This window comes from Sorex araneus, chromosome 4 (genome assembly GCF_027595985.1).
Source record: "Sorex araneus isolate mSorAra2 chromosome 4, mSorAra2.pri, whole genome shotgun sequence".
Classification (NCBI taxonomy): domain Eukaryota; kingdom Metazoa; phylum Chordata; class Mammalia; order Eulipotyphla; family Soricidae; genus Sorex; species Sorex araneus.
Window position 1 is genome coordinate 107921726 of NC_073305.1, and position 26634 is coordinate 107948359.

Below are 26634 nucleotides of genomic sequence, written 5' to 3' on the forward strand. Positions count from 1 at the left end.
AAAGTACACGGAAACCGATAATGAATGTGAATGACATTGGCACAGGAACAAATCCGAGCAAAGCGTGCAACCTTGCAGACCAGCGTCTGGGGCCCTGGCCCAAGGCAACTCCTTTTGGAAACGCTCTACCTTCAGAAGCAATTTCATTGGCGCTCACCTGCCCGTTCGCAGCCGCCCCAGAGCGTCTTCCGCTTGCGCGCAGTGGGCAAAGGCGGCCCCGCCTTTCTCACCGCCTTTCCCACCTCCGATCTCAGAAATCTCATTGGTCGTTTCCGCGAGGCGGCTCCTACGGCTCAGCCAATGCGGAGGCGGCCTTCGAGCTCCGCCCGTCACTGCCGGCTGCGAGCTGCAGCTCCGCTTGCGGACCCGGCGGCTGGTGGGGATGGCGGCTAGAGCGGCGACTGCGAGCCGGCTGTTGAGGCTCGTTGAGGTCCGGCCCGAAGGACGCTGGCGTTGGTCGCATGGCGCCAGTCTCTCCCCGGGGTTCCTGCGGCCCGCCTTGGGCGGCGGGCATGCAGCGCAGAGAAGGTCGGTGGCTCATTTCACGTTCCAGCCGGACCCGGAGACCCAGGAATATGGTGAGCTCGGGATCACCTCGTCCTCTCCCAGTGCCACCCGCATTCTCGGGCCCGCGCTCGCGCCCCGAGAACCTTCATCTCCGTCCTGGGGGTAGCGGAGGCGCGGTACCCGGCTGATCTTGCATTCCGGCCTCTCCTGCTCCCCAAGGCAGGAGCCGCCCTGCTCTGTGCTTCCCCCCTCGCCGCCGTGTTTGTGCCACCCCGCTGCCCTGGAGCTGTTGTCCCTTGTCACTCTCCAGATGGGTGAGAGGGCACACGCGCCTGCAAGGACTCGGGGTGGGGGGTGGACAGGTGGGTCCTCAGGGAAAGAACGCGTTCCTTCCTTGTCCATCCCTGGTATCGCTGGTCTTGCTTTTGTCCCAGCTTGCGGGGGACTGGCAACTCTAACCCTGCAGGCTGCAGAGTTTAAAAGGAAGGAGTTTCCCTCCTCCCCACCCACCCCAGCTCTCTGACTGTTGAGAAAGAGGTGGTTACTGAGTAGGATTTCCCAAGGTCATCAAACAGGTTCTTTCTAGCGGTGGGAAAGAATCCAGACCTCCTTTCTGAGCCCGGTAGGGAGCTTGTTGCCCGGCTACTTTACCTTGTGGTCAAGGAGAAGTTCATGGGGCGAGTCCTGGAGAAAACTCATCTCCAGCTTCCGACACAGCAAGGGCATGTAGCAAACTCTTCAATATTTCACTTACCCATCTCCAAAAGATACAATGTCGGTCCCCACAAATGTCAGAAACAGACGAAAAGTTAGTGTTTTCTTTCTCTAAGACAGATTTCGCACATTATAACGCTTTTGGAAATATGTCAGTAAGAAAGACATTTTATTGAGTGCTTGCCAGGGTAAGCATTATGTTGGGAAATTTACATTCATCATGGTCGTTTGATGGTTAGGCTAACCTTAGGAGGTAGTATTTTTATTAATGAAAAAAATATTGACTTCACCCTTTGGTTCTTAGGGCTTGCTTACTCCTGGCTCTGAACTCAATGATCATTCCTGTCTGACCATGTGTGGTTCCTGGGATCTCACCAAAATGTATGCTTGCAAGGCATTACCTGCTGTAGTAGTTCTCTATGGCCCAAGATGTAGACAGTGTTTTTATTCTCCATTTTTCTTTCCTTATTTATTTATTGAAATATATTTGGACCTGGTGATGCTGAGGGAGCACTCCAGGCTTGCTTTGGGGAACCATATATGGTGCCTGGGACCAACTGGGTCAGCTGCATGCAAAGCAAGTGCTCTACACACTGTACTTTCTCTCCAGCACCTTTGTTTTCTATTTTCCAGTTAGGTTAACTAAGGTCTCAGATAGTTTGTTCAAAGGTCCACAGTCAGTTAGTAGAACTTTATCTTTGAGGTCTAAGTTTTCAGATTTCAGAGTATTCATACATGCAGAGATGATTACTAAGAGGTGTCCTGATGAAACAGTAGGTATACAAAAGTGAAAAGCATTTTTTTCTTTACCAATAAGATAGACCTTAGATTTGGTATTCAAAGCATGAAAACATTAACCTAATACTTGAGAAAAAGAGTACAAGTTTGAAGCTCTTCTTCCATAATTATACTAAAGTCATTGGCCCAGAGAGTTAGCTTAATAGATTGAACCTGTGCTTTGCATGCAGAAGGCCCGGTTTGATCCCTGGCACTCTATGGTCCCTAGAATACCACACACACAATCCAATACTAAACTTAGTAAGTGATAATTATCTCACAATTTCTTCTTCTTAAGTAAACAATTAAAGTGTATTGCTTATTTTCCTTCTATCCAAATACATACTTTGGATAGCCGGAAAGGTTAAAAGGAGGGTAATCTCATCACCCACAACTATAAGTATTGACACTTTGAGTAAATCTTTTTTAGGTATTTTCTTTTCCTCTTTTGGATAAGGTGTTTTCCTTTGGATATACATTCTAGGTATTTTCACTTTATTTGTGTTTTCCATAAATATAATTTTAATACAAATGCAGTCTGTAGGAATAAGGATGTATGATGGGGTGGGTTGGGGGCAGCCAAAAAGTGATGAAGGGAAACAGATACTCTGGTGTGTTGTAAACATAAAAACCTGCCATTGATAGTATTGTGAATCACAGTGACTGAAGAAAATAATTAGGGCTGGAGTGATACTCTGGTGATTAGTGCATTTGTCTTGCACATGGCTGACCTGGATTTGGTCTCCAGCACCCATATGATCCCCAGAGTCCACCAAGAATGATCCCTGAGAGCAAAGCCAGAAATAAGCCCTGAGCACTGCTGGATGTGGCACCAAACAAAAACAAACAGAAAGATTAAAAACAAAACAAAACAAAAAAAAACCCACAACCTCAAAGACATGCAGGCTGCATTACTTAATGAGAAGTGTTTTCCCATATAGTTATGTACTTTTAAAAATCTCTGGATGAAGGCATGCTCTATATGTTAAAACACTGTGATTCAGTGATTAAAACCTTTAGAATCAAATTTTCTTTTCTTTTTGGGTGTTGGTGTCACACCTGGCTGTGCTCAGGGCTTACGCCTGACTCTGCTTAGGGATCACTCCTGATAGTGCTCTGGGGACTATATGAATTGTTGGGGATGGAACCCAGGTTGGTTGTGTGCAAAGCAAGCACCTTGTACTATCTTTAGGGCTCCGAGAATCATATTTTCTTGGCCTACTACTTAGGACTTTGAATTAATCAGTTGCCCTCCTTAAAGCCTCAGTTTCTTTATCAGTAAAGGATAAATAATAATACTTGTGGGTTTTTTTTTGTTTGTTTGTTTGTTTGTTTTGGGGCCATATGCAGCAGTGCTCAGGGGCTGCTTTTGGTTCTGTGTTTAAAGGTCATTTCCAGAGACGGGCGCTACAATACCAGGAATCACACTTTTAACCTGTTGAGTTGGCTTTCTGGCCCTTAAGAAGTATTTAGACTTTGTTTAGACTTTGTCTTGAAGTCTAAACAAAGGATACTGTGTATAATGTACTTTACCCAGTCTCAGAATTATAAAATATCACTGAATAAAAGGAAACTCACTAGTTACCATTATGCTTTTATTATTACAGTTATATCAATTTTGCCATCATTGCAGGTATGCTTCCTGTGTGTAAAAGCATGTGCTCCAGCCGCTTCTGCTGTCTTTCCAGTTTAGTGCTGGGATCAAACCCAGGGTCTCCCTCTTCCTTGCAAGCAGTTGTTCTACTGTCAAGCCACATTTCTGTGCCCTGAATAGATTTCTTATTTGTTGGGCCACACTGGGCGGTGTTCAGAACTTACTTTGGGCTCTACACTCAGGGGTTACTCCTGGTGTTTCTCAGGGGACCATATGTAGTGCTGGATATTGATCTGGGGTCAGCAACAAGCAAGGCAAGTACCTTACCTTCTGTACTATTTCTCCAGTATAGATTTTGAATGCATAGCTCAAAGGACTAATTTGTAGCTTCATATGCATAAGTAGAAATGGGAGTACTGGGTGTCAAGATAAAGTCACAGGTGTAGTAATATACATTGCAATATTATAATTTATAATAAGAAATATGTAGATGACACTAGCATCTGTGGGTATTGATTCTAGGCCCCTCACCCCTATGGGTACCAAAATCCTAGGGGGCCATGTCTTTCATATGAAACAGGGTACTCTTTTTATATAACTTGTGTACATCCTCTTATATACTTTATATCATCCTATATATTTTTTATAATCCCCAGTGCATTGTAAGTGCAATGTAATTAGTTATTAAATTGTGTTGTTTGAGGGACTAATAAGAAAAATCTGGCAATGTTGAGGTACAGATTCATAATAGGTCTCACTATATGATATATATGTATTTATGTAGTTATATATAGTGTGAATATATGTAGTTTATATAGTTTATATATTTATATATAACAATATATGTGTGCATATATATGTGTACATATATATACATATACATATATACACACATGTATATGTAATATATATATCTTACATATAGTTTGTTTTAAACCACCCTCGACTGTACTCACCGCTTACTCTGGGTTCTCTGCTCAGGGATTACTCATGCTGGGCATTAAAATGAGATCAACTGTGCACAAGGCAAATGCCTTAATCCCTATACTATCTCTCTGGTCCTAATATATGCTTTTGATCTGAGGTTCACTGAATCTGTGGATATAGAGGGATAACTATTTCACTGTTTTCTGTTTCTGGTACCATGTCACAAAACCCTTGCAACTTCCTGTGATGACAGTTTAATAAAAACAGCACAGCATGTAATGTATACTTATAGTATTCAATAGTGTAATTTAATACAAGGTGTCTTTTAATATATTTATGTGATCTGGAAACACTCTAAAGTTACTTATGGGTGTGATTGGTCACCAAAGAAAACAACATTATGATCCTCTAATGGAACATTGGTCTCCCCTTTCCCCAACCTCTGAGCAGGGAAGAGTGGTAGGAAGTTGAATCAGTCCCACAGGCTGATTTAACCAGTCACGGCTAGGTAAAGTGGTCTCCATTAAAATCCCTCAAAGGATGAGGTTCAGAGAGCTTCCAGGTTGGTGAACACGTAGAGATTGCTTGGAAGGTGGTGGGCTCACAGAAGCCTTAAGCTCCTTCCCATGTTCCTTCCACTCTCTTTATGTGACTGCTCTTGAGTTATATCCGTTTATGGTAAACTGGTAATCTTGTAAGTAGAATGTTTATCTGAGGGCTGGAGTGATAGTACAGTGAAGTAGGGTGCTTGCCTTTCATGCAAGCAGCCTGAGTTCATTCCCGGCACCCCATATAGTTCCTGAGTCTGCCAGGAGGGATCCTTAAGATCCTTACTCCCAGGAAGGAGTAAGCCTTGAATACCATGGTGTGTAGCCCCAAACAAAAACAAAATGTTTAGAGACCTATGAGCCATTCTGGCAAATTAATTACACCCAAAGAAGGGCCTGTGGGAGGTGCCAGTCTGCGGCTGGTCAGTTAGAAACAGGCGATGACCTGCGCTTGTGGTTGGCATCTGAACTGGTGAGGATGGGGGTATGATTCATTAGAGACATACCTATGTGATTTGACATTATCTGCAAGTAGATAGTTCAGAATTGAGCTGGATTGTTGGATGGCTGGTGTTGCAGAATTGCTTGGTATTGTGTTAAAAACAACACAGCTTAAAATTGTATTAGGCATATTAAGGTCTTTTGTGCTAGTTGTATTTTTTTTATTATATGCTGATTTCATTTATGTGGAGGAATACTTCTCTATGTATTTCTTCACTGGGTTTGTCTTTTGTAAATTGCATGTTTCTTCAACTTAAAAATTTGGATATAGTTGATATATGTTATTTTCAGTTACTCAGCTGATTCCATAGATGAATGCAGTGTGGAATTATTGTTTTATTAGTCTAATGAATATCTGATATTTCTTGTTTTTGTATATTTAAAAAGTTGTAATCTTAAGTCTTTTTCATTGAACATTTATCTATTGTTGAGCAATTGCTATATTCTAGGTACTAATATTAAGATAGATATCAGTTTATAATATTGTCAGTTTATAATCTCTGTGAATTAGAGAGTGTTTTATTCATTTTGCAAAGGACAAAGTTACCATCTGCTAAGTAACAGGGTCCAAAAGTGAAGCCAGGCATTGCCATGGTTAACTTCAATTCTTCCCTCACTTGCTGTGCTGGAGTTTTTAATATTAATACTTCTAATGAAAACAATATGTTCTAGCTTTTTGTTTGTGCTGTAAATAATTTTCATTTATTTTAATTCTGTTAACTTTTGAAAGAGAATATTAAATGAAGTCAGCCCTGGGGTCATGACATTTAAGCTACTTTGTGAATAATGACAAAGAAATCAGCTCAACAGAGACCAAGAGGAAACTGTTTTTCTGAAATAAACAAGTTGTGGTGCAGGCCCTATTATGGGATATAGGGACTGAGAAAAACCGTTTTGGGTAAGACCTCCTGTGGAGGGGGCATAGGCAACCTTCAAGAAGTCAATATATATATATGTCCAGCTCTTTTGTGGGAGTGGGGTCTTCTTACTAGTAGTAAGGGTCTTAAGGATGAATAAATAAATAAATTAGGAAATGTGAGGTTTATATTAGGAGTTGAAAATAGTGAGCTTGGAAAAAATGAGGGTAGGAAATAATTTGGAAAGGTTAAGTAGGGGCCTTAAGATTCAGAATAGGGGCTGGAGCAATAGCACAGTGGGTAGGGCTTTTGCCTTGCATGCGGCCGACCTGGGTTGATTCCCAGCATTTCATGTGGTCCCCCAAGCACTGCTAGGAGTAATTCCTGAGTGCCCGAGCCAGGAGTAACCCTTGTACATCGATGGGTGTGACCCACATAGCAAAAAGAAGAAAAAAAGGACTCAGAATAATGGTGGGAAAGAGTAGATGGGACTCTGCAAATACCTTATACTGTCTGTGTCCAGCACATTATATTCAGATTTAGTTTTGTTCTGAGAACTGTGGAGCCATTGATTGTATTCAGTCAGGTCAGTAACTTGAGGGGGCTGGAAAAACAGTTTCAAAGTCTGAGCATACACCTTGCATGTGGGAGACCCCGCTTTGGTCCCTGGCATTGTATAGTCACCTGAGCACAGAGGCAAGAGTAGTCCCTGAGCACAGCTAGGTGTGGCCCCTACCCAAATCAAAACCAAATTAAAAAAAAGAAAGGTAGTTGAAATGTATTTGTGTTACGTTATTATTAGGAAAGCTTATAAATTGGATCAGTGAAAGAATGGAAAAGAGAAAATTAGTGAAAGGAAACGGAGACTGCAGAGAATAGTCAGTTTATTGGACTTGTCCACTTGGAGAGTATGAGTGTGTGAACTTGGAGAATCAGTGGAAATGGTGCCTATTTGAAGGAATTGGCTGGATTTGACTTTATGGGGCTTATAAGGGGAAAGGGTTTGAAATGTGACTTAGCTTTTACAGTCTGTGAGGCTAAAAAGATGCAGTAGTGGTGGTGACACCAATGCAAATGAGAGAAGTCTAGAGAAGCAGCGTATGAGAGAACTTAGGTTTGGGGTAAGTTGATAGCATATCTCAGTCCATTGGGCTGCTGTCACAAGAGTACCATGACAAAAATTTGCATTTGTTTCATTTCTTTTGAGGAATATTTCCCCATATATTTATTAGCTAGATTTATTTTTTGTAAATTGGATTTTTTTTATTAAGGTAATTGACATACTGATTTCAGGTTTACAGCATAATGATTCTGTGTATGTATATTTTGTGAAATGATGATTAACTATGCCTAGTTAATGCCTGCTGTTCCTCGTTTATACATAATTAAAGAGTATATACTTTTTCTATCAATACTAATATGAGTTACTATGTTTCAGTATTTTGGTAGGCATCAGTCTATAATTCAGTAAGATTGTGAGCTCGAGTGTTTGGTTGTGACTAGGCTGGATGTTTCATAATTTTTCATAAGCAACAGAAATTTATTTCTGGTTTTTGAAACTGGGAAGTCTAATGTCAGGGCGCTGGCAGAGGTATCTGGTGAGAACTTTTTTCTTGGTTCTTAGATAGTTATTTTTCACTATGTCCTGTCATTGAGGAATTAGCAGAAACGTCTCAGGATTATTTTTATGGGCACAATTTTCATTCATGTTTGCTGTACCTCCTGATTCAAAGGCCCCACCCCCAAGAAACATTACGTTGGGGATTAGTTTTTAACATGTAAATTTTTGAATATTAGGAACACTAATATTCAGTCTGTAGTATTGAAGCTTTGGCAGAGCACTGTGAGAGAGGTTATTGTGAGACAATCTGGCATCAAAACAATGAACCGTGTTGAAGTCATTAATCCTTAAGAAGGCATAATTCTTTTCAGGTCTTTTTTCCCCCATTTTATTCAGAGTTGCACCAAATGCATGACATCCTCTTCTTTCTCCTCATGTTGTTTACTTGTTCTAACTCACATTATCATTCCTCCTCTGAATCTTTCCGTGGTAGCCCACAGAACGAACGCATTAATAGTGACACTTTGACCTGGTTCACTATGTACCAGATACAGTAAGTGTCTTATATGTTGCTGTTCACTCAGTGCCCATATAAAAGGGTACTAGATAGAGATCATTAACTGTCCACCCTTATAGATGAAGAATGAAGAATGAGATGAAGTTCAGTTAAACTTCTACTTTTGGATTTTTAAAAATACACTTAAAATTTTTTACTTTTAGATCTATAATCTCCCCTAAGTCCCAGCCACTTGTAAGAGGTGGAACAGGCTTCATTTAGTTTTTTTAAAAATTAATTTTTAAAAATTAAATTAAAATTAACTTTTTTTTTTAGCCACACCTGGCTAAGCTCAGGGGTTACTTCTTGCTTTGGGCACAGGGATTATTCCTGGTGGTGCTTGGGGACCATATGCGGTGCCAAGAATTGAACTTGGGTTGGCTGCATGCAAAGCAAGTGTCATACCAGTTTTATTTGTTCTCTGGCCCAGTACTTCTTTTTTTTTTATAGTCTACCTCTGACTCCAATAATTTTGCCCCTAAGCAGTTCCTTCTGTTGCCTCTTGCACATTTATATATGCTTTAGTTTCTTCATAGAACATTTAACCCCCTCTTAGCCTTACTTCAAAGTTGTTTTTTTTTCCCAAGTATGCTGCTGCTTTTGCATTTTACTTGAGCAGAGACTGTTGTCTCTCTATTTCATTGTTATCACTGTTATCACTGTCATCCCATTGCTCATCGATTTGTCTGAGTGGGCACCAGTAACATCTCTCAATGAGAGACTTTTTGTAACTGTTTTTGGCATATCCGATACTCACGGGTAGCTTGCCAGGCTCTGCTGCTCGGGTTTGATACTCTCGTTAGCTTGCCGGGCTCTCTGAGAGGGGCGGAGGAATCGAACTCGGGTCGGCCGTGTGAAAGGCAAAAGCCCAACCTCTGTGCTATCACTCCAGCCCCCTATTTCATTGTAATTTGTACAGTTCAAGTTTCTTCTCTATGGACTTCCCAACAGGGGATTTGGTTTCTGATTTTGCTCCTTGTCCTATTTATATTATCATTGTAGAAGATTGTAACGTAGAAGCAGTATTGAAAGACACTAAGATGGGAGGTTCTTGAGTGAGAGATACCTAAAGTTAAGCCCAGTGTTGCGACACTGACCAAGTTTCTAAGTCTTGAGAAGCTTTCTTTTCCTCATCTGTATTGCCTCATATTTATGTAATTACTGTGCCTGGAAGCTGTTCTAGTGGAATCAGTCTCTCTAATTAGGAAAACAGTATGGCTGATTCACAGATATTAAGATATTTAATAGTAATTATCTCACTGAATTCTCACCGTATCCCTCTACATTAGATACCTCTTTTATAGAGGAGGAAGCTGAATGTTAGTGGTTCAGTAACTTTCCCAAAGTTTCACAGGGAGTCAGCAGCATCCTAGATTCCAGCCCAGGCCTTCCCTGTGCCATGCTTGCTTGCTTCAGTACAGTGTGTTGCTCCTTTGTCCCTTTCCTTGTGCGTGCGGTTCACTCCTTGCTCCTGGCATTAGCCATTATGTAGAAATGGAGGGGTTGTTTGCTCATTCAAATCAATGCCATATGTGCTTTAGAATATGGATATGAGCCATGGAATTTGCAGTCTAGTGGGGAAAGTAGACAAAAATAGCAAGTAAATACATAAATAAATTCACTTTGCAATAAACAAGCTTGAGGCAAATGTTCAGATAGAGAAAAGAGAATGGTAGAGACCTAGCCAGTCTCCTGATGAAGACACTAACCAGATTTTGAGGGATCAAAATAAGTACTGAAGGAGATGTGAAGTCAGTGCCAGCAGAGGGATCAACATGTGTGAGGGTGTGGAGGGGGCAGCGAGCTTGATTTCGGGGAATTGAGAAAAAATTCAACTGGTGAGCTTTGAGGAGAGGGGTCAAAGTGGTACTGTTAAGGTGGGCAGGGATGATCAGGCACAGCCTGTGGACATAAGGAGCGAGACATGATTAAAGAATAGGACTTGATTATAGAGAGCTAAAGCCCTTTGAGAAGTTTTGAGTAGAGGATAACCATGGCCTGTTTTGCTTTTTTAGGAGTCTTGTTATAGAGCTCTTCGATGAATGATTTGGAGGGGAGAAAGACGAGAAGTAAAGAGTGGAGCTGTGGACTGTTGCACTGATTCTGCCGTTTTGTCACTTGTTTCCCTCTATTGTAGTCCTAATTTCCAATATAATGGTATTTGGAGATAAGTCATCATGAAGGCTGAACTTGTATAAATGGAATTAGACCCCTCAGAAGAGCAGGCATAAGGGAGGATATATGCAGGGAGAGGTAGTGTAGAGATTAAGGCCCTTTCCTTGTATGTGACTGGCCCTGGGTTGATCTTGGCACCACATATGGTCCCCCAAGCACTGTCAGGATTGAACCTTGAGCACAGAGCCAGAAGTAAGTCTTGAACACCTCTAGTGTGGCCCCAAAGACAAAACAAACAAAAACAATAAAAACAACAAAAACCAGGCACAGGGGAAATTCTTTCTCTACCTTTTGAGGATACAACTAGATGATGACCTACAAATCAGGAAGATTTTGTCACCAGGAATTCCCACCTTACAGTGGAGTGAAAAATAGATTTCTGTCGTTTAAACTTCACAGTCTTTGGTATTTTGTTTAATAGCCCAGATGACTACAGTGCTTGTAGGAGGCAATTTCCTGAAACAGGAAGGAGATGGTGAGTTCTGAAGATAAAATGTAAAGGTACATATTTATTTTGGAAGAAATATTTTTGGAAATTGGATTTGATGGATACTAAAAATGAACAAGAGCAGAACATTCAAGGATATGTCCTTGGCTTCTGGCTCAAGCAGTTGGCTGGAGGAGAGTGCCTTTTGGTGAAATGGGGAGCAGGTATTAGGAGTTATGTCTCGTATTCAGTGAGCTAGAAAAAGTTAAGACACTGAAGTAGACACCTGTGAGTATTTGTTATGAAGACAGGGGCTCATAATGGATACCCATATGGGAGTTGTTGGCATATTGGAGGGATTATAAAAGCCATTTAGAGTGAGTAAAGAATGAGCCAGCAGAATGGGGGCAGGCTAATACCCAAAATAGATTCTCTCTGCTTTGAGAGACCAGCCAGCCTCAGGTTTTTAAATTTATTTTTAAAAACTTTATTTATTTATTTTTATTGAATCATCATGAGATCCACAGTTACAAAGATGTTCATGGTTGGGTTTCAGTCATACAATGTTCCAACACCTGTCCCTCCACCATTGCATATTTCCCACCACCAGTGTCCCAGTTTCCCTCCAGCTCCCTGCCCCTCCACCCCCTGCGCCCCCTCGCCCATCTTTATGGCAGGTATTTTCCTTCTCTTTCTCTCTTACCTCCCCTGTAAAAAATTACAAAGGCGCGTGCGTGCTCGCAGGAGGGTTCGATGTGATGTTCGCACGAGCAGCTTGCGTTCAGTGCTCTCGAGCTGCTGGGTATGGGCTGGATCAGGATGGGTCCTCCTTGTGCTCTGCTTCTGTGTGTGCCACTGTGCTCTCCTCTGTCTCTCTATCTCTATCTCTGTAGCCTCTCTGGTCTCTTTCGACCTCTCTCTGTCTCTGCTTCTATGTCTTCGCTTCTGTGTCTTCTTTCTTGCTTCTGTGTCTTCTCTTGTGTCTTCTGTCTTGCCTCCGTGTCTTCTCTCCGCTTCTGTCTCTTCTCTTTGCTTCTGTCTTACCTCTGCCCTTCTGTCTTGTCTCTGTGTCTTTGTCTTGCTTCTGCCCTTCTGTCTCGCCTCTGCCCCTTCTCCCACTTACAGTCTTAGTTTATATAGCAATTACATAGGGTAGTGACACAAAGGTGGGTTGAACATTAACAAATCAACAAAGAAGGGTAAAACCATTTCTCCAGGAGATTAAGAAAATCTCATGTAAGGAGATTACTCCAGATAACTAGGAGATCCGCTCAAGGGTGGAATCCAAACCAGGGTGTGTCGCTTTCCTCCTTCCTCAGCTAGTAATCCGCTTAAATAGTTACAGTAAATTTACTTATAATATTTCTAGAATGTCATTCTGTATGAGCACAGTAAGAGATATATCAGACTTGAAGTTTGGTTCTTCCTGAGAACATTCACTCTATATTCCATACCACAGTCCTCAGGCCAGGTTAGTCTTCCTAACCCCGTCAGGGTCCTAGTCTCATCGTTACTTTTGGATCATGACAGCATTTGTCTATGACTGTGTTCTCAACTTATAGTTGAATATTGTGGCACTTTGGCTTGGACCATTTTGATGCCAGGGTAGCTCACAGCTTGCCCTGGGTCCATTCTGTCCCTCGTCGGGACCCTGCTTTTGGGGTGCTACGAACTAAGGGCAACTGAGTTGAGAAAACAGATGTCCAGGAGTAAATATTATTGGAGTCAATCAGTTTCCAAGTTAGAAAGCATAATATTAACTGTCTTCCTGTGTCCATACAGAAAGGACATTGCTTTAAGGTAAACTAAGTTCTCTTCGGCAAGGCTGAAAGGACAAACCCAATGTTATCTTATACTCCCCCATATGGGTTTTGCAATACAGATACTGAGAAGTTATCATGTTTGTTCCTTTAACTATTTTCAGCATACAGTTTTTATCCAAAGTGATCATTTCCAACTATCTTTGTCATAGTCATGCCTTGTCTATCACAGCTGCCTTCTTTTTCAGCATTTGAGGCAGGCTTCCAATCATGGAACCCCCTCCTCGCCCTTGTTTCCACTGTCCTTCGGTATTAGTCTCATGTTATTTATTTATTTATTTATTTATATCTCACAAATGAGTGCAATCATTCTTTGTCTGTCCCTCTCCTGACTCATTTCATGACTCAGCATGATACTCTTCATGTCCATCCATTTATAAGTGAATTTTATAACTTCACTTTTCCTAACAGCTGTGTAGTATTCTATTGTGTAGCCTCTTCAGTTTTATGATACTCTAGTTCTCCCTCCTCTGACCTTGATGACCTCGCATTCCCTGGTGTCATTTATTTTTTTTTCCATGAATGAGCATTATACACTGGAGTCTTCTTTCTTGTTTGTTTTTAAAACTGTTTTCATTGAGGCACCAGGATTTACAATATTGTTAATTATACTTTATATGCATATATCACTCTAATACTACATTATTTTACATAATCAAGAGGCTGCTTCCCCTTACCAGGTCTCAAGGACCTCCCAAGGCCCCTTTCCATGTAGTTTGATAGATAGAATCTTCAATTACAATAACTTTGATCATTTGTTTTTCCCTTGCTGTGTTTCTTTCTTATTTCACATTTGGGAGAGATTTTTTTGAAAATTAATTGTGGATGTGGTTATACACTTGGGCTGGATCGATAGCATAGCAGGTAGGGCGTTTGCCTTGTACACAGCCGACCCGGGTTCAATTCCTCCGCCCCTCTTGGAGAGCCTGGAAAGCTACCGAGAGTATCTCACCTACATGGCAGAGCCTGGCAAGCTACCTGTGTCGTATTCAATATGCCAAAAACAGTAACAAGTCTCACAATGGACACCTTACTGGTGCCTGCTTGAGCAAATTGATGAGCAACGGGATGTCAGTGATGTCAGTGGTTATACACTTAAAAAGACATTTGTGTTTATAGATCTTTCATTTATACATTAATATAAAATGTTACATACTTGATATTTGGATTCACCTTGAAATTTGCTTTTCAGGTAAAGAGGCTGGGAAACCCTTTCATAGGCATTTGAATGGGATGGAGGTCCATATTGGACAGGATTCCTAGAGAATGGGTATCTGAAAGAGTGACAATTTTGTTATGGCAAAATTGGCCACTGAAATCATTAATTCATCATGCCTCAGTAGATACATTGATTTCATGTATGGATTAAGCATTCCACTAAATACAGACATTTTAGAAGATATCACTCCTAGTATTTAGAACTTCATAACGCTCATTTTCATTTAGAATAATGAGAAGGTCAAGATAAAGGACATGGACAAAGTCCACAACTGAACAGTAAATACTAGTCATTTATTCAGCATTCATAGCATCAGACATTATTCTAAGTATTTAAATATAAAAATTGCTCCCAATAACTCATCAAGGAAAACAGAATTGACTTGTGGAGATTCTGCTTGAGCAACAAGATAAAGAAAGAATGAAATCTGATGTGTTTAGACATTCTCCAAACACTAGCTAGTCTGGGTACTAATGTTTACATTTAACCTTCCTCATAGTTTTATGGCCCACTATCATTTGCTCTTGCCGATATATTTAATACATGCCACACTGATCAGTGGCATTCGTTATGGTTCCTAATACTTGTCCATCGTGTCTTCTCTGACCACTCCTATTCTTCACTCTTTCCTTTTCAGCCTCACCATTGCTTTCATTTATTGTGTTTGTGTTTGGGGATTGCTGGCAGTGCTTGGTATTGATCACCCTGAGGTGCCTGGTATTGATCCTGGGATTTGCTATTAAAGCATACACTCAACCTGTAATGCTATCTCTCTAGCCCTAAACTTGTTTAGTGTTTTATTAAAATAGTTGGAGGATTTTTTGGGTCGTACTTAAGAGCGGTTAGGGGTTACTTCTGGCTGTATGCTTGGTGGTTGCTCCTGGCACTTCTTGGGGACTGTGTGATCCTGGGGATTGAACCCAGGTTTCCAGCATGCAAAGTGTGAACTTCACCAGTTGAGCAATCTCTCTGACCCTTATACTTGTTTTTTCATTGCTTGATTTATATAAATTGTGCCTTATCGACAGATATGTTGAAGTCTGTGTGCTTTTGTGTCTTCTGCATAGTGAATATCATTTAAAATTATCTAACAAATTCATATAGTACACTTTCCTTCCTATCTTGATTTTAATGTATTTGTAGTCAACTGTCAAGAAACTATACTTTAAATGTACTTTACAGTACTTGAAATGTTACTTTTTTTAATCTTCACAGGACAAACTCAGAAAATGAATCTTTTCCAATCAATAACAAGTGCCTTGGATAACTCACTGGCTAGAGATCCTACTGCAGGTAAACTGCCTTCATGCTTGACTATGATAGTTTATTAATTTAGAATTGAAGTTTTGTTGGAAACATTTGTCTGGAGCTCAAAGGTTAATATTTTATCCGCTTCCATTTTTTATTTTTTATTTTTTATTTTTTTGAGTCAAATCTGGTGATGCACAGGGTCTTCACCTGGTTCATGTACTCAGGAATTACTCCTGGCGGTGCTTGGGGGACTATATGGGATGCTGGGAATTCAACTGGTTGGCCGCATGCAAGGCAAACGCCCTACCCGCTGTGCTATCGCTCCAGCCTCCACTTGAATTTTTAAAAAGACTGTATCAAATGGTTAAGGTTAAATCAAATTATTAAAATTTAAAAGTCTATTCTTTGCTTATTAAGTTTCTATTATAGATCTAATATCATCAGGTTAGGTTAACTTTCTTCTGTAGCATTTTGGTCCTAGTAGCTTCTTAGTAATTACTGTATACTTTTTTTAAGCATATAGAAAAAAAATGAGAATACCATTTATTTCAGATACCTATTTATAAAATCAAGATTTCATTATTTTTGGGGGGGAACCATTATAGTTTTGCTTGGTCAGATTGAATTTATTTGCAATAACTCTATAAGTGGCTTTATCTTCTCAAATTATATTACTGAAGAAAATGAGAGCTTGCTTTGATCTGAGTGCTTTCTGAGAGTTATTGAGCTAGAGGAACATAGAAAGGTGAGTTATTTTCTTGTGGTCCACAAAGCTAGTTAGGTACATTAGGGGACAAGCATTCAACTCTGTGACTAGCCATTACTTTTTTTTTTTCACTTTGCTGCAAAGCTTCTCTCACTTTCCATCTATACTATTTGCCTTGCTCACTATGTCTTACTTCACTTGCCTCCTTTATGCTTCATGCAATAAAGTCACCTGCCTCTTTGTGATTGTTCTCTCAGCTGGGAGCATTGCTCATTCAGCTCTTCAGATTGTTGACTTGTATACCATATAGAATAAAACCATTCCCCGGATTCAAGAGCCTACAGTGGGAGTCACTGTTCTGCCTCTCCTCCCCACCCCTCCTCACTCTTCTCTTCCCCCCTTCCCTCCCCATTCTCTCCTACCTGCCCCCTCCCTCTCTTTCTGTCTTTCTTTGTTTCATTTTTGAGCCTCACCAAGCTGTGCTCAGGGCTTACTCCTGACACTGTGCTTAGGGTTCACTCCTGACTCTGTGTCCTGGTGATGCTTGGGGGACCCTAAGGGATGCTGGGGATCAAACCCTCATCAGCCTCGTGCAAAGCAAATGCTCTGCTTGCTATACTATTACTCTGCCTCTGCCTCTTGTTTTCTGACTTGGCAAGTTACTCTCTTACTTCTCTGCCCTCATTTTTATCTCTGGTAAACCATGATGAAATTCTAGAGGTGTTTTTTTCCCAATTACTCCCTTTCTTTCTTACCTTTGGCAATGTCTGCAGATGCTTTGGCGGTCATAAACATGTATATGTTGGGGAACTATATAAATATGTATATGTCATCACTGTCATCCCTGGGTAGAGGCCAGGGATCCTTCTCCATATGTAGAGTACACAGTGTCATCTACTATCACAAAACTGTCAGTAGTGTTAAAATTGAGAAGTCTTGATGTAGATGTAGAACCCATTCTTTTTATGTTTTAATATGTAAACATTTGACTGACTGCTTACTGATAGTAACATTTGAGGAGTATTGAATATGTTCTTTAAACATTGTTTTTCAGTGATATTTGGGGAAGATGTTGCCTTTGGTGGAGTCTTTAGATGCACTGTTGGCTTGCGAGACAAATATGGTAAGTCAATGTCTTTATTTCTGACAGTATTCCTATAAAGCTTTCCTCAGTTAGATCTGTAGTTGAGTAGAGGGGGAGAAGATTGGCATCTGCCTTCCTTCCCATCTTTGCCTCTACTCTGTAAAGCATCTGTGTGCTTGCCATATGGAGTGAAAGTCTTTTATGGTTATTTAACATTTTTTTCCTAGTTGGTCCTTCTTGTTCCACTTTTCTCGGAGGTTATATTATACTTGAATTCAAGAAACTACAGTATATTCCATCTCACCAGGCACTTCCAACTTTTCTCTTAGTTCTTTTCTCTTATAGCTTGTTGATTTTTCTGGATACTGTTTGTCTCTTCCTTGCTGTATCTTTTTTTTTGGGTTTTTTGTTTGTTTGTTTGTTTTTGGGTCACACCCGGCAATGCACAGGGGTTACTCCTGGCTCTTCACTCAGGAATTACCCCTGGCAGTGCTCAGGGGACCATATGGGATGCTGGGATTAGGACCCGTATCGGCCGCGTGCAAGGCAAACGCCCTACCCGCTGTGCTATTGCTCCAGCCCCCCTTGCTGTATCTTTTAAAAGCCTGTTTAACGTTTGTGATAAAATCAGTGTAGAACTCTGTTTACATTTCATGTGAATTATTTTATACCTTGACATTTGTAAACACTTAACCATATCAGTTCCTATCAAAATCTAATTACCACCCCCCTCCATCAGGTCAGCCCTATTCCATGCTACTTTCTAAACCAGGCCCCTTGGTACTCACTAGTCTGTTGTCAGAATTTAGGTTTGTTTTGCTTTCAAATTCTAAATCTTTCAGTAAAAATGAAAACCTTTTATATATTTGATTTCCAAATATGTATCTAATTTTATAGAAAATTTGTAAAGATATAGAAAATCCTAAAGAGGAAAATAAAATGCTCATGCCTTTAAGACATAAACATCAAGAAAAGACTGCAGTACTTCTTTTGGGCTATATCTTTCCAGGTCATATTTGATCATGTTAAAATGTGCTTGTGTATATTAGCTAACATTTAAAGCATGATTATATTTCTGGGCTTTTTTCTTAGGGCTTTCCTCTCTGCTTATGTTGTCTTCAGTTTTGGCACACTGTCTCACCCTTTAGAGCCCTTTACATATAATCAATTGTTCTAAACTCTTGGTTTGGTAATTGTCACATGCCTACCAGGTCTGCTGCTGATGCTTGTCAAAAATTTGGGAAGTCTCCCAAATTTTTAATGGGTGCATTAAAAGACTAAATGTCCCAGCAAAAGAAGCTCTTGTGAGGGACTGAGCTTTCTGAAGAAAGCCGTGTGGTGAAAGAAGGGATCTCAGGCAGTAGGTGGCAGCCTACACTTTGAAATGAGGCGTGAGTATTCCAGTGTACTGATGATCGGCACTGTGAAAACAGTATTTCTAATTCCAGCAGAAGAGAGCATTGGAAGGATTGCAGGCCACTTCTATGATATGGTAAAAGTTGAATACTGTTTTCTGTTAAAAAGAAGATATAATTAGAAGTGATATTCTCAAAAAGAAAGAGAGATCACTATTTTTTTTTTTTTTTTGCTTTTTGGGTCACACCCAGCGATGCTCAGGGGTTACTCCTGGCTTTGCACTCAGGAATTGCTCCTGGCAGTGCTTGGGGGACCATATGGGATGCCGGGGATCGAACCCGGGTCGGCTGCATGCAAGGCAAACGCCCTACCCGCTGTGCTATCGCTCCGGCCCCGAGATCACTATTTTGTATCCCAGATAATCGAGATGAGTTGTGGGTTATCACCTTAACCCCATCTCTTTTTTTCTCTACCTTCCTTGTCCATTGTTAGAATGAAATAATGAGGGACTTTGACAATGGATACAGAATAGATAGTAGAACCTTATCAATATATTGCATATCAGTGGTAGCCATGCCCAAACCCCACTGGTGGGTGCTCGGGATCAAACCACTGCTCAGCTACATTCTTGGCACCAAATTGCAGCTTTGAACTATTTAGGCAAGGAGATCTATTGATCAGAAGCAACAATTGAAACTAGGTGAATTCTAGGGAAACGCAAGGGCTGAGAGCAAGTCGAAGGAGTTGATTTTTAGGTTATGTATGGTGTTATTTGAATACCACATATCTTTAATATGAGTAATATGATAGAGTCCACATGTCCTGTATAAAACTACCCTTTTATTATCTCTTTGACAGAGTTTTGTTTTATTCCCTCCCCTTTGTTACTATTGTGACAGTGACATGCTCTTTATTGTGCTTTTGTGTATTTTATTCAATAAGACCTTGTTAGGTCAGGTTCAGTATATGTTTTTTTTTTTTTAACACTCTATTGTTATGAATGTTGCTGGTCTCCTTGTCCTACTGGTTGGCCCCCTAATTATGTGTTCTGCCCACCATACATAAACTCAGAGGTTTATATGGCTATAATAAGTTGATTGGGGGTCACTCCCAGCAGCACTTGGGGGATCATGTGGCACCAGGGATCAAATTTGAGGTTCCTTCATGCAAAACATATGCTCCAGTCCTTGGAGCCATCTCTTCAAGTCCAATATTTGAGAATTTTTAATAAACAACACTAAAGCATTTCAATTATTTATAGAGTAAGAAGCAGGTAGTCACGAGTAACTGATAAGAAAAAGTTAAGTTCTTGGGTCTAGAATTTAACTCAGTAGTAGAACATGAGGATATTAGTTCACTTTGCAGAGCCACCCCACATTGCTGAATGTGATCATTGTGCCACAAGTGTGCAAGCACTGAATATTGTAATAACAGTAAGAAAAACTAAGGGGGAGAAAAATTAGTTAAATTCTTGTTGTGCCCATCAATGTTAAGGAAATTGAAACGGTAATCAAAAACCTCCCCAAAAACAAAAGCCCAGGCCCAGATGGTTTCAATGGCGAATTCTTCCAAACATTTAAAGAAGACCTATTGCCTGTTTTCCTCAAACTTTTCCAGGAAATTGAAAAAACAGGAACTCTCCCAAACAGTTTCTATGAAGCACATATCTCCCTAATACCAAAAGCAAACAAAGACACCACTAAGAAAGAAAATTACAGACCAATTTCCCTGATGAACACCGATGCGAAGATCCTCAACAAAATACTAGCAAATAGGATCCAACAACTCATCAAAAAGATCATACACCACGACCAAGTGGGATTCATCCCAGGGATGCAAGGATGGTTTAACATTCGGAAATCAATCAACATAATCCAGCATATCAACAAAAGGAAAGATAAAAACCATATGATCATATCAATAGATGCAGAGAAAGCATTTGACAAGATCCAACATCCTTTCATGATGAAAACCCTCGCCAAAATGGGGTTTGGAGGAACTTTCCTCAAGATAGTCGAAGCCATCTATCACAAGCCTACGGCAAGCATTATCCTCAACGGGGAAAAACTAAGGGCCTTTCCTCTGAGATCAGGCACAAGACAAGGATGCCCACTCTCACCACTCCTCTTCAATATAGTACTGGAAGTACTTGCGATAGCTATTAGACAAGAAAAAGAGATTAAGGGCATCCAGATAGGAAGGGAAGAAATCAAACTCTCACTATTTGCAGACGACATGATACTATATCTAGAGAAGCCTAAAACCTCTACTAAGAAACTCTTAGAAACAATAGACTTATACAGTAAAGTTGCAGGCTACAAAATCAATACCCAAAAATCCATGGCCTTCATATATGCAAACAATGAGGCAGAGGAAAGGGACATGAAAAAAGCAATCCCATTCACAATCGTGCCCCAGAAAATCAGGTACCTCGGAATCAGCTTAACCAAGGAAGTAAAAGACCTTTACAAAGAAAACTACATAACGCTACTCCATGAAATCAAAGAGGACATGAGGAAATGGAAACATATACCCTGCTCGTGGATAGGGAGAATCAATGTTGTCAAAATGGCAATACTCCCTAAAGCATTATACAGATTCAATGCGATCCCTATAAATATACCCATGACATTCTTCAAAGAAATGGATCAAGCAATCCTAAAATTCATATGGAATAACAAACGTCCAAGGATAGCTAAAACAATTCTTGGGAAAAAGATGATGGGAGGCATCACCATCCCCAACCTCAAACTTTACTACAAAGCAGTAACAATTAAAACAGCATGGTACTGGAACAAAGGCAGAGCCATAGACCAATGGAACAGGGTGGAATATCCCTACACACAACCCCAAATGTATGACCATCTAATCTTTGATAAGGGAGCAAGAGAAGTGAAGTGGAGCAAGGAAAGCCTCTTTAACAAATGGTGCTGGCACAACTGGACAACCACATGCAAAAAAATGGGTTTAGACCTTGACCTGACACCATGCACAAAAGTCAGATCAAAATGGATTAAAGACCTCAACATTAGACCACAAACCATAAGGTACATTGAAGACAAGGTCGGCGAAACCCTCCACGATATTGAAGATAAGGGTATCTTCAAAGGTGACACGGAACTAAGCAATCTAGTAAAAACAGAGATCAACAAATGGGACTACATTAAACTAAAAAGCTTCTGCACCGCAAGAGATACAGTGACCAGAATACAAAGACTATCCACAGAATGGGAAAGGATATTTACACAATACCCATCAGATAAGGGGTTGATATCAATGGTATATAAAGCACTGGTTGAGCTCTACAAGAAGAAAACATCCAACCCCATCAAAAAATGGGGCAAAGAAATGAACAGAAACTTTACCAAGGAAGAAATACGAATGGCCAAAAGGCACATGAAAAAGTGTTCTACATCACTAATCATCAGAGAGATGCAGATCAAAACAACCATGAGATACCACCTCACACCACAGAGACTAGCACACATCCAAAAGAACAAAAGCAACCGCTGTTGGAGAGGATGTGGGGAGAAAGGGACCCTTCTTCACTGCTGGTGGGAATGCCGACTGGTTCAGCCCTTCTGGAAAACAATTTGGACGACTCTCAAAAAATTAGATATTGAATTCCCATTTGACCCAGCAATACCACTGCTGGGAATATATCCCAGAGAGGCAAAAAAGTACAATCGAAACAACATCTGCACATGTATGTTCATCGCAGCACTGTTTACAATAGCCAGAATCTGGAAAAAACCCGAATGCCCCAGAACGGATGACTGGTTGAGGAAACTTTGGTACATCTATACAATGGAATACTATGCAGCTGTTAGAAAAAAGGAGGTCAAGAATTTTGTAGTTAAGTGGATGGGCATGAAAAGTTTCATGCTGAGTGAAATGAGTCAGATAGAGAGAGACAGACATAGAAAGATTGCACTCATCTATGGTATATAGAATAACAGAGTGGGAGACTAACACCCAAGAACTGTAGAAATAAGTACCAGGAGGTTGACTCCATGGCTTCGAGGCTGGCCTCACGTTCCGGGAAAGGTCAACTCAGAGAAGCGATCACCAACTACATTGTAGTCGAAGGCCATGTGGGGGAAGAGAGTTGCGGGCTGAATGAGGGCTCGAGACTGAGCACAGCGGCCACTCAACACCTTTATTGCAAACCACAACAGCTAATTAGAGAGAGAAAACAGAAGGGAATGCCTTGCCACAGTGGCAGGGTGGGGTGGGGGGGAGATGGGATTGGGGAGGGTGGGAGGGACACTGGGTTTACGGGTGGTGGAGAATGGGCACTGGTGAAGGGATGGGTTCCCGAACTTTGTATGAGGGAAATATAAGCACAAAAGTGTATAAATCTGTAACTGTACCCTCACGGTGATTCTCTAATTAAAAATAAATAAATTTAAAAAAAAAAAAAAAATAAATTCTTGTTGTGCTTCTTTATGAATGAGATTTTTGATTAGTTCATTAAACTATGATGTATACAACTACTGCTTTGAATTTTTTCCCATTTACTTGATAAATAAATTTTAAGACTACCAACAGGTACCTTATTTTGACATTTTAAGCATATACTATTATATACTCAACCTTTTTTGACAATGGGAAATAGACCTGTTCTAAAATAGACTAGGGAAAAAAAATGGGATTATAGGTTATTTTCAGAAACTTTGAAATTGATTATATATCTTTGTAAAAATGCCACACAGTAAGAATTAGGTGAAACTATTAGGAACAATGGAATAAAAGATCTTTCATATTTTCACTGCCTGGCTACATATTATGAACATATGTTATTATATTCATTTGTTATTAGGGTTGATGTTGCTAGGGGAGCTTCCTGAATCAGGTACAAATCCTCTTCCAGATCGGTACTTTTAACGGATGAACATGTACATTTTTTTCCAGTATTAATATTTCAAAATTATTATTATTTTTGTCAGTACTTTGTGACATGTCCAGTGGTGGCCGTTGGATTACTTCCTTAGTGGTGATGGGGTTTGCTTCCACTTTGCTTCTAATTTTGTATGTTTTGAATTTGGACACACAAAAGATTTCATTTCATTTCATTTCATTTCATTTTATTAATCAGACCTGCTATTGCTCAGAGCTTACTCCTGGCTTTGTGTTCAGGGATCACCTCTGGCAGTGCTTGGGGAACCATCAGGTGCCAGGGCTCAGTGGCATGAAAAGCCAGTGCCGTAACCCCAGCTAGACTTAAATACGGCACTGTTGGACGGATGAGTAAGGACAAGCTGCTAAAATCTCAGGGCTGGGATGAGTGGAAATGTTACTGGTGCCCACTCAAGCAAATCAGCGAACAACAGGATGACAGTGATACAGTGATACAGACTTAAACACATCTAGCTCTGATGTGTTTGAATATTAGACTGCTCACTTTGTAATTAAAAAAAAATTTTTTTTTATTAGTGAATCACCGTGAGACAAAGTTACAGACTTACAGGTTTTCATGCTTACGTTTCAGTCATACAATGATCGAGTGACCATCCCTCCACCAGTGCCCATTTTCCACCACCAATGGTCCCAGCATCCCTCCCACCACCCCCACCCTGTCCCCTTCACCCCACCCTGCCTCTGTTGCAGGGCATTCCCATTTGCTCGCTCTCTCTTTTGTGGGTGTTGTGGTTTGCTACAGAGGTATTAAGTAGGCATCCTTTCTGTCTATAGTCTATTTTCAGCCCGTATCTCCCATCCCTAGTGGGCCCACCTAGCACCCTTTGCTTGGTGATCCATTCTCTATCAGAGCTGCTTCTTCACCTAGCATGTGAGGTCAGTTTCCAAGCTGTGGAGTACTCCTCCTGGTACTTATTTCTACTGTTCTTGGGTGTAAGTCTCCCATTCTGTTACTTTATATTCCACAGATGAGTGTCCCTCTCTTTCTGACTCATTTCACTTAACATGATACTCTCCATGTTGACCCACCTATATGCAAATTTCATGACTTCATCTTTTCTAACAGCTGCATAGCATCCTCACTTTGTAATTTTTACATATGATAGCCAGTGATGTTTTATCCATTTATGTATTTGGAATTACTGCTTAAATCAGTAATAATTTTTGAATTGTAAGGATTTTTTTTTTTCAATTCTAGAAAGCATCAGGGCAGAATGGGGATCAGTGTGGTAGTTCTTATATATATAGTCAGGATGCTCAATACCTAGGGAATTGTGGATTCTCCCATTTGTTTTCATTAAGAAAATAGATCACATGCATCATTAAATTTCAAAAATTCTAAATTTTTAGAACTTTTGTGGCTCATGTCCTTGACTGCTGTTGGGCAATTTTACGCTGACATTGCACTTAGACATCCAACCAATACTCTAATCTGTTTCAGGAGATTAGAATCTAAATGTAGAAGGATTATGTAGGTAGACATTCTGTGCTTCTATTCTGACTTGAAATTCCTTTGCTCAGTACCTTCAATATAGTTATCATGATTTACTTTACTAGCAAAAATAATTTTCCAGTCACATGAGGAGTAGTCAGCCAAAACAGTTCTGCATGGACAGCATGAATATAATTTGCCCAGCTATGTTGCGTGAGACCGTCTCTGTAAAGTCCCAGAGAACTGGAGCACAGTGCTTTTGTTTTCTGTTCTCACTTAGTCTAGATGATATTTCAGTTGCTTTGATTGGCAGAGGCGATGAGGGGCTGGTTAGGTAAGGTTGGCGAATGTCATGTGCTAAGGAACCACTTGGGAAGCCTGTTGGACAAAAAGCTTTCAGTTTCCTGGTGAGCAGCTACACCCTGAGGCAGCTTTAGTAAAAAAGTGCTTGACCTTCTCTAGTGGCGTCTTGCCATCCCTCCCTGCAAGGTCCTCTCACCACCAGCCAGAAGGGCTGGCATCTGGCCAACCATAAATTAGCCAAAAGATTCTTTTTCTGTAGTTTTGGCTCCTGGAAACTCAGCATCATTGGTAATAAGGGATTTCTCCTCATCTCATTTTCTGGGCTGGCTGCTGGTTTAACCTCTTTTCTTCTGGTTTCTGCCAAGTTGGAGTCCAATAGAAACAAGCTTTTTCCCCCTAAGCCAGATGGAACTCTCTCTTTCTCTCTCTTTCTCTTTTCTCTCTCTTTCTGTCTCTCTCCCAACATACATTTTGCATTATCAATTAACCAAGATTCTTTAAACTTTGAATTTGAATTTGTTCTTAATATAGCCAAGGTTCTATTTCTATTGAGTTATTCTATAACTCAAACAGAAGCTTTCAGATCTCTTTAGAAACAAGTACTTTATCGAAGGAAGAACAAAACACATGAAATGGTGTGAACCCAATGTATCTATTCAAATCTAGATTAAACACTGATAGGATAGACATTGAAGAGAGAAGTTTCATAATATTCCCAACAAATTCATCTGTTCAATAAGGCAACCAGATCATTTGTCTGAAGAAGACACCATTTTCCCTTGTCAAAGATTCTCTGACATAAATAATCCAAGGACTTCCTTCCTTCCTTCTTTCCTTCCTTCCTTCCTTCCTTCCTTCCTTCCTTCCTTCCTTCCTTCCTTCCTTCCTTCCTTCCTTCCTTCCTTCCTTCCTTCCTTCCTTCCTTCCTTCCTTCCTTCCTCTCTTTTCCCCTCCCTCCCAGGATGTTATGTATCTCTAATGTTACTTTCCCTTTCTCATATATATGTAAGTAGAATTTGAACATATAGTGTCAATTATACATTCCCCTCATTTGGGTCTTGCTCATATCTAATGCACTTTACTTACTTTATAGGACATGTGGCAGAAGTACTCACCTTTAGCTTCCATTGTATCTCATTGTAGCACTGTCATCTCATTGCTCATCAATTTGCTCAAGTGGGCACCAGTAATGTCTCCATTGTGAGACTTGTTACTGTTTCTGGCATATCGAATATGCCATGGGTAGCTTGCCAGGCTCTGCCGTGTGGGTGAGATACTCTCGGTAGCTTGCCGGGCTCTCTGAGAGGGTTGGAGGAATCAAACCTGGGCCGGCTGCATGCAAGGCAAATGTGCTACCCGCAAGATTTTAAAATTTTAATATAATTTCTTTCTCATTTTT

The 26634-nt window shown here is 40.5% G+C and overlaps 1 protein-coding gene across 1 annotated transcript in view; it reads left to right on the forward strand.

Moving 5' to 3' along the window:
- The first annotated feature begins 310 nt into the window (after positions 1–310).
- Positions 311–26634, forward strand: part of BCKDHB (branched chain keto acid dehydrogenase E1 subunit beta) — a 201268-nt gene continuing 174944 nt past the window's right edge. Inside the window, exons 1-3 of the mRNA XM_004610118.3 lie at positions 311–578; positions 15399–15476; positions 17195–17263. Of these exons, the coding sequence (XP_004610175.2) occupies positions 383–578; positions 15399–15476; positions 17195–17263 (343 nt within the window). The 5' untranslated portion in view covers positions 311–382. The remainder of the gene's footprint in view (positions 579–15398; positions 15477–17194; positions 17264–26634) is intronic.